At 43.6% G+C, this 19559-nt stretch overlaps 1 protein-coding gene across 4 annotated transcripts in view; it reads left to right on the top strand.

Moving 5' to 3' along the window:
- The first annotated feature begins 3278 nt into the window (after nucleotides 1-3278).
- The window catches only part of GOLIM4 (golgi integral membrane protein 4), a 217352-nt gene continuing 201071 nt past the window's right edge, over nucleotides 3279-19559 (top strand). For all 4 annotated transcript variants that reach the window (XM_073626155.1, XM_073626153.1, XM_073626154.1 and 1 more), the window contains exon 1: nucleotides 3279-3776. In XM_073626155.1, coding sequence (XP_073482256.1) covers nucleotides 3590-3776 — 187 coding nt within the window. In that variant the 5' untranslated portion in view covers nucleotides 3279-3589. The remainder of the gene's footprint in view (nucleotides 3777-19559) is intronic.

The following is a 19559-nucleotide window of genomic DNA, read 5'->3' as shown; positions in this document are numbered from 1 at the left end:
ATGTGCCATAGTGATCCTTCCTGCCTGCCTTCCATGTGTCATAATTGATGCTTCCTGCCTTCCATTTGCCATAGTGATCCTTCCTGCCTTCCATTTGCCATAGTGATCTTTCCTGCCTCCATGTGTCATAGTGATCCTTCCTGCCTTCCATATGCCATAGTAATCCTTCCTGCCTTCCGTATACCATATTGTTCCTTCCTGCCTTCCAAGTACCATAGCAACCCTCCCTGCCTTCCATGTGTCATAGTGATCCTTCCATGTGCAATAGTGATCCTTCCTGCCTTCTATGTGCCACAGTAATTCTTCCTGCCTTCTATATATTAGTAACCCTTCCTGCCTTCCATATGTCATAGTGATCCTTACTGCCTTCCATGTGCAATAGTGATCCTTCCTCCCTTCCATGTACCATAGTGATCCCTCTTTCCTTTCTTCCATGTACCATAGTGCTTTCCATGTAGCCTGCATTCCATGTACCCTCCCCCTCCCACTATCACATTTGGCCACTTTATTAGGTACACCTGTACAATTGCTTTGTAACACAAATTGCTAATCAGCCAATCACATGACAGCAACTCAATGCATTTAGGCATCTAGTCGAGGTGAAGACGACTTGCTCCAGTTCAAACCGAGCATCAGAATGGGGAAGAAAGGGGATTTAAGTGACTTTGAACGTGGCATGGTTTTTGGTGCCAGATGGGCTAGTCTGAATATTTCAAAAACTGCTGATCTACTGGTATTTTCACTCACAACCATCTCTAGAGTTTACAGAGAATGGCCTCTATTGATGTCAGAGGCTAGAGGAGAAGGGGTAGACTGGTTCGAGATGATAGGAAGACAACAGTAACTCAAATGGCCACTTGTTACAACCAAGGTATGCAGAATACAATCTCTGAACACACAACACAGTGAACCTTGAAGCAGATGGGCTACAGCAGCAGAAGACCACACCAGGTGCCACTCCTGTCAGCTAAGAAGAGGAAACTCAGACTACAATTCGCACAGACTCACCAAAACTGGACAATAGAACATTGGAAAAAACGTTGCCTGGTCTGATGAGTCTCGATTTCAGCTGCAACATTCAGAAGTTAGGGTCAGAATTCAGTGTAAACAACACGAAAGCATGGATCCATTCTGCCTTGTATCAAATGTTTAGGCTTGTGGTGTAATGGTGTTGGGGATATTTTCTTGGCACACTTTAGGCCCCTTAGTACTGATTGAGCATCGTTTAAACACCACAGTCTACCTGAGTATTGTTGCTGCTGACCATCCCTTTATGACTACAGTGTACCCATCTTCTGATGGCTACCTCCAGCAGGATAATGCACCATGTCACAAACGGTGTTGCCAACCGTCAGTATTTTTACTGTCAGCCAGTAAAAACAGTCACTTTTCTCCTGCCAGTAAATGCCAGTGACAGGAAAAGGTTGCCAGTAAAAAATATGGCTGCAATGCTCCAGAAGTGCCTGCTTCCGCGTGTTTGGACGGCGCCTGTAGAGGATGGGTCTGGCAGAAGCGGTGCCTGAGCGTGTTGTGTGATGTCATGGTGCAGGGGAGCCGAGCAGAGCCGAGCGGAGTGTCCAGAGCCTTGTGTACGGTTCTGCGGGATGGGAGCAAGGCAAGCCGGGAACGGGACTGTCAGTACTGTCAGGACTGGAGTGGACAGAAGGGACCACCTGTTGTGGAGAGAGACTGTCACTGTGACTCAGGAGGGGACGTATCATGTCAATGAGGTGTCATCATCATCTGTGCTGCTGCACATTGCTGTCAGTGTCATTGTGAGAGTCAGTGTCATGTGTATGTGCCGCCTATTCTAATTTCTTACCCTGCTTAGCCCTGTCCCTGAGCTACTTACTTACTATCTCGAAAATAAAATAGTAAATATGTTTTTTGCCTTACTATCTACCTATCTACCTTAACCACCTCAATACAGTGCACTTTCACCCCCTTCCTGCCCAGGCCATTTTTCAGCTTTCAGCACTGTCACGCTTTGAATGACAATTGCGCGGTCATGCAACACTGTACTCAAATTAATTTTTAATCATCTTCTTCACACAAATAGAGCTTTCTTTTGGTGGTATTTAATCATTGCTGTTTTTTTTATTTTTTACTAAAAAAATGGAAAAAAAAAAAGTTTTTCCTAGTTTCTGTCAGTAAATTTTGTAAATAAGTAATTTTTCTCATTCACTGATGTGCGCTGATGAGGCTGCACTAATGGGCACTGATGAGGTGGCACTAATATGCCACACTGATGGGCACTGATAAGCACTGATAGATGACACTGATAGGTGGCACTGATAGGCAGCCCTGGTGGCACTGGTGGCACTCGTAGCTCCCAACTGTTCCTGATTTTGAGGGACTGTCCCTGATTTGGAACAAAGTTTTTCTGTCCCTCTTTCCCCCCTCATTTGTCCCTCATTTCGGTCTCATCTATATAGTTGTATATAAAATGCACTTTTTATCTTCCAAAAAAGTGTTTCCCAGTGCTAAACCTTTCAACCAACTTCTACATTGCTACATTTGTAAATGTCAATAGACAATATAAGCCCCAGTTCACACAGGGGTGACTTGTCAGGTGACTTAGCTGCCTGACAAGTCGCGTCCCGTTCTGTACTACGACTTTTGGGGCGACTTCAGGCGACTTGCATTGACTTCTATACAGAAGTTGTTTTGCAAGTCGCCACTGAAGTCGTGTGCAGGTCGCCTCTGTGAGTCGGCCTGCAAGTTGTGTTGCCCCTGTGTGAACTGGCAGTAAAGGAAAAATAGTGGTAAAAAAGCACTTGAGGGTTTAATCTTTTTTGTTTGTGGCAGGGGGTGTGTCCTATGCCTACATAGTTTTTCTAATAAGTGTTCCTCGTTCCCATCTCAGAAAATTGGGAGGTATGCTGATGGGCATTAATGGGCAGCACTGAGGAGCACTGAAAGGCAGCACTGACTGGCATCACAAATAGGCACTGATTGGTGGCACTGAGGGGCTTTACTGTAATCAGGGCACTATATATATATATATATATATATATATATATATATATATATATATATATATATATATATATATATATATATATAATATGTAGGTTGGCTGAGCGATATAAGTATCTGTAATAAATAATGCCTTCCTCTCCATGTACCATATACATATAAAAGAGAAAACTACATGAGATTGATTTGTATAGCCTGCACACTCCAAACCTTGCATCTTCTTTTTACTTTCCTGTTCATTTCTAAACGTCTGCAGTTTTACATGAAAGCCAGTTGTTCGTTTTGTTACATTCCAATAAAGCAGCTTCAGAAAAAAAAAAAAAAAAAAAGAAAGGGAAAAAAAAGTAGAGCAAGCAGAGGATAGAGCTAGAGGCCCTGAATAGTTTGCAGTTCACATTGCTGGGATGTTTTAGCAGGAGGCAGCGTTCTATTGTGTGCAGGCTGAAAAGTGGCAGCAAAAACAAAACGGAGGAGAGGAGGAGAGAAGAGAGGAGCATGCCAGTCCTCTCCCGGGGAAGGAGTTAGGAAAGTTGTGGGGGGACAAGCTCCTCGTGTGACTGCCACATACTGCCGGACCATGACTGCAGGAGCTGGCCCGTGAGCAGGGACTATGGGCAACGGTATGTGCTCCAGAAGACAGAAGAGGATCTTCCAGGCTCTCGCCTTCCTAGCGGTAACCTTCGCCTTCGTCTATGGAGCTCTACTGAACTATGAGCTGCAGAAGCAGCTGAAGAAAGCCGAGGTTCTGGCACTCAAGTATCAGCAGCACCAGGAGTCCCTGTCCGCACAGCTCCAAGGTATGTCTATGGGGGGCGTCCCACTACATGGCCACAACAGTACCAGTCATAGGATGTCTATGGGGGGCGTCCCACTACATGGCCACACCAGTACCAGTCATAGGATGTCTATGGGGGGCGTCCCACTACATGGCCACACCAGTACCAGCCATGGGATGTCTATGGGGGGCGTCCCACTACATGGCCACACCAGTACCAGTCATAGGATGTCTATGGGGGGCGTCCCACTACATGGCCACACCAGTACCAGCCATGGGATGTCTATGGGGGGCGTCCCACTACATGGCCACACCAGTACCAGTCATAGGATGTCTATGGGGGGCGTCCCACTACATGGCCACACCAGTACCAGTCATAGGATGTCTATGGGGGGCGTCCCACTACATGGCCACACCAGTACCAGTCATAGGATGTCTATGGGGGGCGTCCCACTACATGGCCACACCAGTACCAGTCATAGGATGTCCATGGGGGGCGTCCCACTACATGGCCACACCAGTACCAGTCATAGGATGTCCATGGGGGGCGTCCCACTACATGGCCACACCAGTACCAGCCATGGGATGTCTATGGGGGGCGTCCCACTACATGGCCACACCAGTACCAGTCATAGGATGTCTATGGGGGGCGTCCCACTACATGGCCACACCAGTACCAGCCATGGGATGTCTATGGGGGGCGTCCCACTACATGGCCACACCAGTACCAGTCATAGGATGTCTATGGGGGGCGTCCCACTACATGGCCACACCAGTACCAGTCATAGGATGTCTATGGGGGGCGTCCCACTACATGGCCACACCAGTACCAGTCATAGGATGTCTATGGGGGGCGTCCCACTACATGGCCACACCAGTACCAGTCATAGGATGTCCATGGGGGGCGTCCCACTACATGGCCACACCAGTACCAGTCATAGGATGTCCATGGGGGGCGTCCCACTACATGGCCACACCAGTACCAGTCATAGGATGTCCATGGGTGGCGTCCCACTACATGGCCACACCAGTACCAGCCATGGCTTTTATTATTACAGCTGCATCTTCAAAATCACAATGGAAATGTCAGATTTCAGTTGCATTTGATCCATTAAAACAAAGTTATAGGTCCTTCAGTCTTAACAAAAATGTGTAACTGCTGACTTTTAAAAAAAAGCACACTCGCCTGTCCAGGAATCCAGCATTGTCCTCACTTAGGACGGTTCTTCATCGGTCTCCTGGTCCCTGGCGCAGTCACGTTTTCTGTGGGCGGCCAGCTTCCCAGTGTGCATGTATGAGCTGTGCTGCGCTTGGTGCACGGGCCGTGTGGTTTAGTTCACAGGTTCAGGTGCAATTTTTACTTGAATTCGCACCTGAACGAGAGCTAAGATCGAACACGGCCACAGCCGCCCCGGACATGTGTGAACCGCCTCCATTAAAAGCCGGTCCGTTTCACATGTGCGAATGGGATGCTGTTCAAAACACATTTGATTTGCATATATGTGAACCGAACCTAAAAGACGGGTTCTGTAGATTTTGCAGAATGATGGACTGCAGAGATTTTTGGAGTTTAACTTTTCAACCCCATTATTTATGCAGCGTTACAATGACTCAGTAGATCTCTGTTCACACCTGAATGCATTGGCCAGAGCGAGAAGTATGTCACCAGCCCATGAAGGATCTCCAGAACAGGTACAAAGCTTTATTTGAGCCTTGCAGGACCCCTTCATCAGGCATGTGACTGTCACATGCCTGATGAAGGGGTTCTGCATCGTCACATGTCCTGCGTCGTCCCATGCCTGATGAAGGGGTCCTGCGTCGTCCCATGCCTGATGAAGGGGTCCTGCGTCGTCCCATGCCTGATGAAGGGGTCCTGCGTCGTCCCATGCCTGATGAAGGGGTCCTGCGTCGTCCCATGCCTGATGAAGGGGTCCTGCGTCGTCCCATGCCTGATGAAGGGGTCCTGCGTCGTCCCATGCCTGATGAAGGGGTCCTGCGTCGTCCCATGCCTGATGAAGGGGTCCTGCGTCGTCCCATGCCTGATGAAGGGGTCCTGCGTCGTCCCATGCCTGATGAAGGGGTCCTGCGTCGTCCCATGCCTGATGAAGGGGTCCTGCGTCGTCCCATGCCTGATGAAGGGGTCCTGCGTCGTCCCATGCCTGATGAAGGGGTCCTGCGTCGTCCCATGCCTGATGAAGGGGTCCTGCGTCGTCCCATGCCTGATGAAGGGGTCCTGCGTCGTCACATGCCTGATGAAGGGGTCCTGCGTCGTCACCTGCCTGATGAAGGGGTCCTGCGTCGTCACCTGCCTCATGAAGGGGTCCTGCGTCGTCACCTGCCTCATGAAGGGGTCCTGCGTCGTCACCTGCCTCATGAAGGGGTCCTGCGTCGTCACCTGCCTGATGAAGGGGTCCTGCGTCGTCACCTGCCTGATGAAGGGGTCCTGCTTTGTCTCCTGCCTGATGAAGGGGTCCTGCGGCGTCGCATGTCTGATGAAGGGGTCCACGAGGCTCTGAAACATTGCTTCTATAACTATGGATCAGTGCTGGTGACATACTTCTCACTTTGGAAGTCTTATGTTGTTCTGCCATTGGTAGCTGCACCACCAACTTACATATATAGCCACTTTCAGGAATGTGTGTGTTTTGAAATATTGTGCTTGAATGCATTGGCTGATGCATGACAGGAGAATTGCCATTCTTTGGGACTAGTTCACATCTGTGCATTTCTTTTGTGTGTGTTATAGGGAAAAAAGTACAGTTTTTTTTTTTTTTTTTTTTTTTTTTTTGGTGCAACAATGCTCATGAGAAATGCATAAAAAAAACCAGCAACAAAAAACCAACTCATGAAAATGCAGGCAGGCACACAAGTAGAACCCAGCCAAAAAAGAATTTAATTTTGTCATGGAAAAGGTGATAAATGGTTGGATTGATGGTGGAGGTTTACAGCATGCCTCCAATGACTTGTGTGTTCCCATAATGTCTGTGACAATCATTGGCCATTCTGGGAGTAGTCACCTTTGCAGTGACAATCTGCGACACTTGTCTGTGTAGTTGCTCTTTGTGATCGCTATAAAAAATATTTTCTTAGTGCTTTGACCTGCTATTATGATAAACACTATACCTTTCATTCATTCACTCTTCTGAAAGATTACATGTACTAGTAAATAAATAGATGATTTTGTTTTGTAAAACATTTTGTTGAATAGGAGTGGACTGGTCTTACCCTAAGGGAACTCTATAGTACGGAGTGGGAAGGGCTGGTATTTATGATGAAAGCTTTTCAGTGTGACAGTGCTAGATGTAGGCTATCAAAGCCTTGGAAAAAGTGTTTGCAGATGCTCTGAAGGCTACATCCGCTTATCTGAAAGGAATGTCAGAGAGCAATCCTACCTCTCTAAGTAAACTTTGCTGTGTCCTGCTCCTCCTCCCCCTTTAGGCTTACAGACGTGTACATATTCTGGAAAGGCACACAGCATCTTAGCCAGGAATGACTAGCACTCCCTCCACAGCTATTACATGAAACACAGGATGGGGGACATTTAGTTCCTTCTGTTACTGGGCTGTAATGAAGGAGCAGAGAAACCTAACACTACACATTGTACATTTGTTTCAACTGAAAGAACTTCTGTAACTTTTGATTTGATCCTGGACTAAAAAAAAAAAATGTATCAATATTTGTCTTTAAAGACCCTGCTGAGGACATGTATATATGTATAATGTGTTCCTTCAGCTCCCATGTGTCTTCACATCACTACAGAAGATGTTTTTATGGAGCAGTAGTAATGGTTGTATTACAATGTAATCAAATAAAAGGCCACTATTGTGAAATAAATTGTGTGCTGATAACTACATGTAGTGACCGTGATAAGGATTCTGTAAATCAGATACATTTTATTTGACTTTATATTTTTCTCCACATGTTGTCCAAAGAAATTATAGTGATAGAGGTTAGACGGTATATATTACTGACAGGGGTTATGGAGAAAAAGTAAAAGAAGGCAGCATACAAATTATGTACTGAATGCTATCATTGCATTTATTAACACTGCACGCAGGTAGAAGAATGTAATATTTTTTTCAAGATAGTGAATTAAAGTGGTTGTAAAGCCTGAAGGTTTTTATTTTTTTATTTTTTGTAACCTTCATACATTCTATGCTTGAAGGTAAAAAACCTTCAGTATATAGCCCCTCTTGCAATAACCCCCCCCCCCCCAATACTTACCCGAGCCCAATTCTGATCCAGCGCTGTGTTTGAGAGAAGCTCCTGTCCCAGCTCTCTGCCTCTCCTCATTGGCTCCTGCTGCTGTCAATCACAGCCAGTGAGGTGGAAACGGACTGTCCCCGTTCTTTGTGTCTTATGAGTGGGGCTCAAAAGCGAGCACACACGAGTGCCCCCATAGCAAGCTATTGGTCTGCTGGGGGAAGGGGGCAGAGGATGCACAGGGGTGTCGGTGTGTGGAGAGGAAGAGATAAAATTTAGCTCTGCTGCAGGTGAGCAGCAGAGCTGGAGTTTTTTTTTTTTTGGATGTTGGAGCAGTTTCCTGGAGCCCAGATGCTCAGGGCGTGGGGCAATGGGAGTTGCTCACACCTGGTGCTGGCGGTGAGTGGGCTGGTGGAAGCCCAGGCGCTGGGACACGGTTTCTGATCGCCATGGTAACCTGGCGCCTGGAATTTGTCAAGCTCTGATTTATACTTGAATAGATTTTCACACCAGATACAGTCCAGTGTGTTTTTTATTCTGCATCAAAAAGGCATGGAAAGTGTTTAGCGTAGATTCCAATGACCTAGTTCATACCAGTGCAGTATGTTCCAGTGCAGCCAACAAAAGTAGAACATGATGGAACGTGGCAAAATGCATTAAATTCTTACCAGAACACGTATGTCCTCAATTGAGATGAAGAAAAAATAAGTGAAAAAACGCACCAAAATGCATCAGGAATGCAGAAATTGTGGTGTGAATCAGCCCTTAATCCAAAGTTTGGTGTCACTTTAACCACTTGCCGAGCAGCTGCCGTCATTATACAGCAGCAGGTCGGCATGATACCACGAACCGTCGTAGCTATCCCTTTAAGCGGGATAGCAGGCGCGTGCACCCGCTGCACAGCGGGGGTGCCGATACTCGTGACCGGCGGTCGTGATGATCGCTGGCCACGAGGGATCGTGAGAACGAGAGGCAGAACAGGGACACGTGTGTGTGTGTGTGTGTGTGTGTGTGTGTGTGTTCTGTGAGGAGAGAGATATCGTGAGTTCCTACAAGCTGGGAACCAGGACCTCTCATCTCTTATAGTCAGTCCCACCCCCCCACAGTTAGAACACACACATAGGGAAACCTGTTGATTGCCCCCTACTGTTAACCCCTTCCCTGCCAGTGACATTTATACAGTAATCAACCCAAAAATGTGTCAAAAGTGTCTGATGTGCCCGCCATAATGTTGCAGTCTCGATAAAAAATCGCAGATTGCTGCCATTACTAGTAGGAAAAAAAAATAATAAAAATGCCATAAATCTATCCCCTATTTTGTAGACGCTATAACTTTTGCGCAAACCAATCAATATACGCTTTTTTGCGATTTCTATTACCAAAAATATGTAGAAGAATACATATCAGCCTAAACTGAGAAAAAAAATTAGCTTTTTTAAAAAAAATTGGGCCTATTTATTATAGCAAAAAGTACAAAATATTGTGTTTTTTCAAAATTGTCGCTCTTCTTTTGTTTATAGCGCAAAAATAAAAAAACGCAGAGATGATCAAATGGCACCAAAAGAAAGCTCTATTTGTGGGGTAAAAAAGGATGTCAATTTTTGTTTGGGTACAGCGTTGCACGACCGCGAAATTGTCAGTTAAATCGACGCAGCGCCGTATCGCAAAAAAATGGCCTGGTGATTGAGCAGCCAATTCTCCCGGTTCTGAAGTGGTTAAAGCAGTATTAATCTCCAAGCCAAAAAATGTTATATATTGCAGCTTACCAATTATTAGATGAGGTGGCTGTATTAGTTTTCTTTTTTTAGGTCCTGTTAAAAAAACAACAGACTTACTGGTAGGATCACCAGGTGAAAATAAGCATTGGTTCACACTTATGCCCTGTACACACGGTCGGATTTTCTGTTGGAAAAAGTGCGATCGGATTGTGTTGTTGGAAATTCCGACCGTGTGTGGGCTCCATCAGACTTTTTCCGTCGGAATTTCCGACACACAAAGTTTGAGAGCAGGCTATAAAATTTTCTGACAACAAAATCCGATCTGTTAAATTCTGATTGTGTGTACACAAATCCGACACACAAAGTGCCACACATGCTCAGAATAAATTAAGAGACGAAAGCTATTGGCTACTGCCCCGTTTATAGTACTGAGATACGTGTTTTACGCCACCGCGCTTAGAACGATCGGATTTTCCGACAACTTTGTGTGACCATGTGTATGCAAGACAAGTTTGAGCCAACATCCGTCGGAAAAAATCCATGGATTTTGTTGTCGGAATGTCCGATCAATGTCCGACCGTGTGTAGAGGGCATAAGAGCTGCAATGTGAATCGCACAGGAACCACACCACGTTCCTGTGCAATTTAAATGTGATTCAGTGTGGTGTGATTTGAGCCCATTCATTTTGAATGGGCTCAGATTGCATTGCACCATAGAAATGCAGGCACCTTTTTTAGAACCACACCAGAACCACAGCGCTTGTTCATTTTGTACGAACCTGCGTTTGTGATCCATTTGAGGTTTTGTTAACTTTATATTGACACCCACACCGGATAGCAAACACAGTGCGATGGCAATGTGTCAACTTAGACTAAAGGAAAGAGCCTAAAATAAAAAAGCAAATGCAGCAATCACATCTAAGAATTGGTAAGCTGCAATATAAGAAATGTTTGTTTTTGGGTTTAATACTGATTTCGGTAACCTCATGCTCTCATGTAGCCCACCTGGTAAATTGCTTACCTTCCTCTCCACTCCCAAGATCTTCACTGTGTGGCCCAGTTGGAAAAAGACCTGGGCAAAATGTTTTATCAAGAAAAGGCTGTGCAGCTCCAGGCAGAAGGTAAGTATGTTATCAGTCAGGCTGCACATAAGCCATTCCTAGCTTAAGGCCGCCCTCACATCTAGCGTAGGTTGAACATGCTTTTTTATGCCCATCACGCATAGTGAAGCCCATTCACTCAAATGAGCAACAAATGCACCAGAGAAACTCCAGAATCTTTTTAGGCGTAGAGCTTCATGCATTTTTTACCGTACATTTTAGCATGTTTGTAGTGTGTTTTTATAGCATGCAAAATATGTGTGTGACTGCTGGCTGCTTTTGGGGTGCCATTAGGGGTTACATTGCAAGCACAACGCACTTTTTTCAAGCGTTTCTGTAATGTGCAGGTGTGAATGGGGCTTTATGGATGAGTGAGTGGTGACACTGTGATATCCCCTGGTGAATTTCCATGGGCTAACTTTTGCTTTTAAAGGGGAACTCCACACTTCACTTCATTATCAAAAGGCTGTGAGCTGCCTTCACCAATCCAAACCACATTTTTCAGAGCATACAACAGGGCCAGCTAGAAAAGGGTTGAGAAGAGCGATCGCCCAACCCCCTCCTGAACCATACAAGGCCACATGCACTCAACATAGCTGGCTACCTTTTGAGGCATGTCAGGCTCAGCCCAATACCAACCACAAAGCACCTTGTACCCACTAGTTTAAAGGGGCTTTCCACATTCTGTAAAGGCCCCCACAACCCAGCCTAGGGTTGTGTGGAAGAGGCCCTTGTCCCCCTGAATATGGGAACAAGGTGGTTGACTTTTGGGGTGCCCGAGCCCCTCCTGCCCCCAAGCATTCACCCCCTTTTCATGGGCTGGCTTGCTGTGTGTTTGGCTAGGGGTTTGTTAGTGTGTGGGTGGGGCACAATTTTTTTTGAGTTTGGGGTGATATTTTTCACGTGGGGGGTTCTCATAAGCCTTAACAGACCCAAATGGCCTTGTATATATTGGGGGGGCAGCGTTCAAGCACTTTTGCATTTTTAAAGGCACTTCTTGTTTCGTTTTTGGGGTTGTCCAAATTGGTGACATTTAGGATGCTTTCACACCGAGGCGTCGGTGGTAAAACGCTGCTATTTTTATCGGCGCTTTACCATTATTTTAGCGGCACTATTCGGCCGCTAGCGGGTGCTTTTGACCCCCGCTAGCGACTGAAAAAGGGTTAAAACTGCCCGCAAAGCGCTGCTGCCCCATTGATTTCAATGGGCAGGGGCACTTTAGGAGCTCCTACAGCGCTGCAAAGATGTTACTTGCAGGACTTTTTTTACGGTCCTGCAAGCGCACCGCTCCAGTGTGAAAAGCACTCGGACTTTCACACTGGAGAGACAGGAAAGGCTCTTTACAGGCGCTATGCAGGTGCTATTTTTAGCGCTGTAGCGCCTGTAAAGCGCTTCAGTGTGCAAGCAATCTTAGCGTGGGACCTGGGCCAACATACCCATTTAAAGGCCAATAACTGTGGTTGAAGATAAGCCAGCCAAGTGGGGACTAGCAAAATTAACAAGTCAGTTCTCATAGACTGTAATGGTATTTGTTGTATAACTTTTGCTCATGTTAGGCTCTTTGTTTGCTGGCCTGGACTGGGGGGTGTTTGTCCCATCTCTGTAATTTTGTAGAATGCTGGATGATGTGCTTAATTTTGGACAAAGGGGTGGCTTATTTTGTGCTAGCTGCATTTGGGTTGATCTGGGCATGCTCAGGGACTTTGATTTTTTTTTTTCCTGTGCCTTTTGGTGTGTGAAATGCATTTGGCTGGTCTGGGCATGCTCAGGGACTTTGCTTTTTCTTTTTTTTCTTCTTTTTTGTGTGAACAGCACTTGGATGTTCTGGGCATGCTCAGAGAGTGTGTTTTTTTGGATTAGTAATTTGAAGACATCCTTAACAGGTGTACCCACTTAGAAGTTCTGTGTCTACACTGGGTAAACTTGCATTGTTGTGTTTCATGGACTGTCCATGTGTTTTCAATTGTCTCATTAGCATGCAAAACCTATGTTATATAAAGCTTGCAGATAGTATTCTTTACCTTGCCCTGAAATGTGTGTGTGTACACATTTGGGTGTCCTTATAGAGTTTGTAACACATGTATTTTCATCTTTGTATTTTGTTTATGTCTTTGCAAAACAGATGTGTTTCAGAGCAAGTTTTTTTACTTTGGTTTATCGTATTTTTTTGGAGAGGGGATATTTTCCACAGAAATATTTTTGATGTTGTCAGTGTGTGTTGTTTGTAGGTTGTTTCACTTTGATTTAATTGTCTGTGCTGCGTTATTTTGCAAAATTATCCTCAAGATATTGTGACTAATTAATGTTTAAATCCTTAATAGATGTCTGTGGGTGCACTCCTGTTCATTTCCTCTGCAAAATGGTCAGACCTCAAAACCATATTCTGTTAGTGTCTCAAATTAACATAGTTACATAGTAGGTGAGGTTGAAAAAAGACACAAGTTCATCAAGTCCAACCTATGTGTGTGATTATGTGTCAGTATTTCATTACATATCCCTGTATGTTGCGGTCATTCAGGTGATTATCTAATAGTTTCTTGAAGCTATCAATGCTCCCCGCTGAGACCACCGCCTGTGGAAGGGAATTCCACATCCTTGCCGCTCTTACAGTAAAGAACCCTCTACGTAGTTTAAGGTTAAACCTCTTTTCTTCTAATTGTAATGAGTAGCCACGAGTCTTATTAAACTCTCTTCTGCGAAAAAGTTTTATCCCTATTGTGGGGTCACCAGTACAGTATTTGTAAATTGAAATCATATCCCCTCTCAAGCGTCTCTTCTCCAGAGAGAATAAGTTCAGTGCTCGCAACCTTTCCTCATAACTAAGATCCTCCAGACCCTTTATTAGCTTTGTTGCCCTTCTTTGTACTCGCTCCATTTCCAGTACATCCCTCCTGAGGACTGGTGCCCAGAACTGGACAGCATACTCCAGGTGCGGCCAGACCAGAGTCTTGTAGAGCGGGAGAATTATCGTTTTATCTCTGGAGTTGATCCCCCTTTTAATGCATGCCAATATTCTGTTTGCTTTATTAGCAGCAGCTTGGCATTGCATGCCATTGCTGAGCCTATCATCTACTAGGACCCCCAGGTCCTTTTCCATCCTAGATTCCCCCAGAGGTTCTCCCCCCCAGTGTATAGATTGCATTCATATTTTTGCCACCCAAATGCATTATTTTACATTTTTCTACATTGAACCTCATTTGACATGTAGTTGCCCACCCCATTAATTTGTTCAGGTCTTTTTGCAAGGTTTCCACATCCTGCGGAGAAGTTATTGCCCTGCTTAGCTTAGTATCGTCTGCAAATACAGATATTGAACTGTTTATCCCATCCTCCAGGTCGTTTATAAACAAATTAAATATGATTGGTCCCAGCACAGAACCCTGGGGAACCCCACTACCCACCCCTGACCATTCTGAGTACTCCCCATTTATCACCACCCTCTGAACACGCCCTTGTAGCCAGTTTTCAATCCATGTACTCACCCTATGGTCCATGCCAACGGACCTTATTTTGTACAGTAAACGTTTATGGGGAACTGTGTCAACATATATGTGTTTTTTGCTTTCCTTGCTCTTTTCCAAGTCCTGTTTTGTTGACCAATAAAATTTGTAGAAAATGTTTATGTTTTATATGTTTTGTTAATTTTCATGCAACAGATTTCCCAGCTGCAGCTTAACTAGGCTGATCGGCATGGCAAAGCAAAACGTGTGATTTATCTAAAAGTTACTTTCATGGTAGCATGTGCTATGATTGTGCGTATGCTGCCACCAGGAAAGGAAAATTACAGAGAGGTAAGTATTCAATCCTCAAGTACCCCCGACAGCATGTTTTGGAAATTTATCTTCGATAAAATAGCTGTCCAAAATACCAAGCCATTGACTGTGATTTAAAGCACCTGGGCAAGATGAAGGAAAATCTGCAAACATGGCCTGTTGGGGGTACTTGAGGACAGGGTTGAGAAGCACTGAACTAAAATTGAGCTCAAGACAATTCTATTCTAATTGTGGGCATTTGAGGGAAACCAAGTGAGTATTGGAACCCCTGATTGTCTTTTTTAGGTTGGGCTTTGTGTCCATTTTCTTAAAATTGACTTTACTTCCTGGCACATAGCCGAACAGGAAGTGAGGGTAAAACCCTACCAATGTCTTTCCTTGGGGACACACAAGGCAATCTAACTAGTGTCCCCATTAGGCAAATCTCACTCTAGCACTTTTTTGTGTACACTCCACATTATTACTCTAGGTCTTTTGGGGTTTATAAAGGCAAATCTACTCTGCAATACAAGTTTACCGGCTGTAAATCTGAGGGGAAGCACTGGTGATTTTATCATCCAGTCATGTAGAAGCAAAGATGCTGTTTTTTTATTTTCCTTGCATGTCCCCCTCAGATCTCCAGCCACTGCACTTCCAAGTGCACTTGTAGTGCAAAGTGGATTTGCCTTTAGTAAATAAACCCCAAAGTCCAAGATGCCTGATAATTTGGGGTGTATATAGCAAAATGCTAGAGTGCAATTTCCCTAATGGGCAAACTATTTAGATTGACCTGTGTGTCCTAAAGGAAAAACATTGGTAGGGTTTTACCCTCACTTCCTGTTTGGCTATGTGACAGGAAGTGAATAAATTTGAAGGAGAAAGTGGCAACATTTGGGAGGTGACTGCACCCTATCAGGGGTGCAGACACCCCCAAAAACTGACAAGACTTCTAATCCCTCTGCACTCTATCCCCAAGAAAAAATAAGAAAGGATTTCATTTAGTTTGGCTTTGCAAAGACACGTTCCCAAGTTCAACCGTGATGCATGTCAGTGGCCCATTTAGACCTTATTTAATAGAAAACACCAGTTGCCTTTCACTAGAAACATTTTTTAGTCCAGTCCTAGAAATCTGCATCTTCTTTAATATTAATTTCCCTAAAAATTGGGTTCCTGCAGCTAGATGTGTGATCGCTGTGTATGTGAGATTCTCAACTGTTGTGTGCGTGGCGGTATGTACCCGTGGCGCATATCTGGTTCCTGGAAGCGGTGGCCAGCACACAGAAATTACATCACCCCCTACAGGAGTTGCTTGTACTGCTGCTAATTTCTTCCCACCACCATGCCCCGCTCAGTGTTCTCTGAGGAAGTAATGATCCTTCTTTGCAAATTAAGAAAATTCTTTTATTTATTTTTGTTTAACATGTGATGTTTGTGTGGGTCCCTAACACACATTTATACATATTAGGGCCAATTTAGATAGGATCTGATTTACCTACCAGCATGTTTTTAGAGTGTGGGAGGAAACCGGAGTACCTGGAGGAAACCCACGCAGGGAGAACATGCAAACTCCAGGCAGATGGTGTCACGGGCGGGATTTGAACCAGCGGTCCTTTTTGCTGCTAGGGTCACTGGTTCGAATCCCGCTACCCAAATATATATCTATAGATGTAGGTTCTTGTGTCCACCAAGCAGAGAGAAGTTGGGTAGATGCCACACTCCCAATTCTGGAGGCATAATAATGGTCTAGCACAGTGGTTTTCAAACTACAACCTCCAGTTGTTCAGGAACTACAATTCCCATCATGCCTAGTCATGTCTGTGAATGTCAGAGTTGTACAATGCCTTATGGGATGTGTAGTTCCGCAACAGCTGGAGAGTTATAGTTTGAAGATTCCTGATCACTCTAGCATGTCTTGAAAAAAGGTGGTTTCTCATGTGCCTTGTATAATTGCCCAAGAAATATCAATAGGAAAATACAAGTGGGTCATGGCACATCTACATTCCAAATTTGGCACTCAAGATGGTCATGCACAATGCAATCTGATTGGCCAATCTCTGTACAACTTGATATTTTGGCAAAATAGGTAATAGGAAGATGTACTTCAACAATTAATTAAAATTATAGGAAATTAAACAGGCTCTTGCACTAAATCTATTTTTTTTAAGATCTAACTGATTGCAGTGTATGGTCACCTTTAAAGATCAAGATCTGAAAATATTAATTTATTGGGTTTAGAAACACTTCTCTGTTCTTTGTAATGTATTGAAAGATTTGGGTAAAAATAGAAAAAAAACACATTTCGAAGACATATTACAATTAATAGGAATGAGATTAGCATCAAAGGGGTTAATTAACTGAGAGCACCTACTAATTGCCTAAAAGGACACATCCAATGAGATGAAATTTAACCAACTGTATTGGGCGTGCGCTATTATCAATGAAAAAACAGCAGTTACCCTAGCACCAGTTGCAGTTTACATATTTATTATCGTTTTGCGCTTCAAAGTGCGCCAGTTCGCACGTTCTGTTAATAACTTTTCCAGCACACCAATTAAGGTATGAACTGGCGCAACGCATTGTTCTTAGTAAATCAGCCCCAGTGCCTCTTACATTTGTATAACATTCAGTGTGTGATAGCTCTGTATTACATGCAGTGCCTCATACCTCTTTGACTTGTAACTCATATCTTTTACTTCATATAGTGTCTCATAATCTCTCTGTGACATGTGCCTTTTCCCTTATATATTCTACTTCATATAGTATCTCATACTTCTCTGTGACATGTCAGACATCCCAAGTCTCCCGCGAGGTGCGGGAGTATTCAACATTTTGGGGTGGCTCCCAGACACCCACAAGTGCTGCCCAATATCCCAGCTGCGGTGCTGATCCTGGATGGTCCCCTGGTTCACAGTCGAGGATGATCGGTGCAGCAGGAGAGACAGCTGTGAACACCGATCTCCCTGTATAGCTGACATCCGCTTCTCCTTCTCTCCCTCCTGTGGCTCATCCCCGGGATCATCCCCGACTGTTCCCTGTATCCTCCTCCTCCAACTTTTGATCTGGGCCATTTGGGTGATTTCTGTTATTATGATTTTAAAAGAATCCAAAAAACTATGCGATAAAAAATGGCTTTATCATGTAATTGCTATCTCTGAATAAAAGTCAGTTTTTTGGCATGATAGGTCATATTTTCAAAATGAATGCCAAAATTTCACAATTTCTGCCAGGGTATGCAAACTTTTTAGCACAACTGTACATTGGGAGAAGGTAGACAGAACAGAAGGCAAGGGGAAGCTGAGCAGACCTAACAGTGCACATCTAAGTCTATCATTCATACCAACACATTACTTTGCCCATAATAAAGAAGCATGATTCACTGGGCCATACCATTGACTGTGATAAATGCCAAGGACAAATGGTAGAAGTGACTGAATAGACATTCCATAATTCTCTCATGGAGAGTTATACTCAGCAATGTAGAGATTGAATAACAAAGCAAACTTGTATGTGTAAACCAGGTTAGATAATGTATAGGATAGATGGGGGAGAGAGAATGTATCAAAGTATAGCAGACAGAATCTAGAACAATTGTGGATGGCAACCAATCAGCTTCTCTCTTTCGTTTTCAAAGCTTACCTGAACAAGCTGAAGAAGATAGAAGATGATTGGTTGTCATCCACATGTGCTTTAGATTCTGTCTGCTCCAGTTTTTATATATTTTCAGCTATATTATATACAGCAAAGTTATACTTTACAAAATGAAAAGGTACTGTACATATAGACTTCTTATTAAGGAGACTTACCAGTGGCATTCTAAATTTTCCTGTTGGAAACAGGTTCACATTAGCTAGTTGGAGAGTAACCAGGAACAGAGTCTGTTCAGAACCAGCTCTTGGAGCGTGGAGTGTAAGATTAGATTAATTATTATATCATAAGAAATGAGTTTAATGTGCCATTAGCTGTATAACTATGAGTGCAAACATTAACTGGTGCATGCACAAAACATATTCAGCCTTAGTGCATGCACTATAGACCTCAGATCAGCCTCAGTGCATGCAATTTAAACCTCAGAACGCAATGCATGCACTTCAGACCTCAGATCAGCCCCAATAAAGCTGCACGATTATGGGAAAAATGAGAATCACAAATTTTTTTTTTGCTTAGAATAAAGTTCATGATTCTCTCGCGATTCTCCTGTCGTAACATCATCTTTCACATTATACAAAACATTGGGCTAACTTTACTGTTTAGTTTTTTTTTTTTTTTAATTCATTAAAGTGTATTTTTTTCCCCAAAAAATTGCATTTGAAAGACCACTACACAAATACAGTGTGATATAAAATATTGCAACAACCACAATTTTATTCTCTAGGGTCTCTGCTAAAAAATATATAATATTTGGGGGTTCTAAGTAATTTTTCTAGCAAAAAATAATGATTTTAACTTGAAACCAACAAGTGACAGAAAAAGGTTTAGTCTTTATGTAGTTAAACTTCCCTCATTTACAGACTGAAGTCCATTCCTTTGCTCTAAGGAACAAAACGTTACAATGTTTATAGTTACAGTAGCTCAGCATATTGTGAAACTTGGCAGACTGCCTTTTTATTTTTTTGACAGCTGTCTGCTTGAGCAGAGAACTCTGCATAGAATCGGGAAAATGCTTTGTTAGCCGCTTCAGCCCCGGAAGATTTTACCCACTTCCTGACCAGAACACTTTTTGCGATTCGGCACTATGTCGCTTTAACTGACAATTGCGTGGTCGTGCGACGTTGCACCCAAACAAAATTGACGTCCTTTTTTTCCCACAAATAGAGCTTTCTTTTGGTGGTATTTGATCACCTCTACGTTTTTAAATATTTGCGCTATAAACAAAAATAGAGCAACAATTTTGAAAAAAAAAACAATATTTTTTACTTTTTGCTATAATAAATATCCCCCAAAGATATATATCTATATCTATCTATCTAATATATATATATATATATATATATATATATATATATATATATATATATATATATATATATATATAA

Source organism: Aquarana catesbeiana, linkage group LG04 (genome assembly GCF_042186555.1).
Source record: "Aquarana catesbeiana isolate 2022-GZ linkage group LG04, ASM4218655v1, whole genome shotgun sequence".
Lineage (NCBI taxonomy): Eukaryota > Metazoa > Chordata > Amphibia > Anura > Ranidae > Aquarana > Aquarana catesbeiana.
Note: the sequence above shows the minus strand (reverse complement) of the source record. Positions and strands in the feature narration are given on the sequence as shown.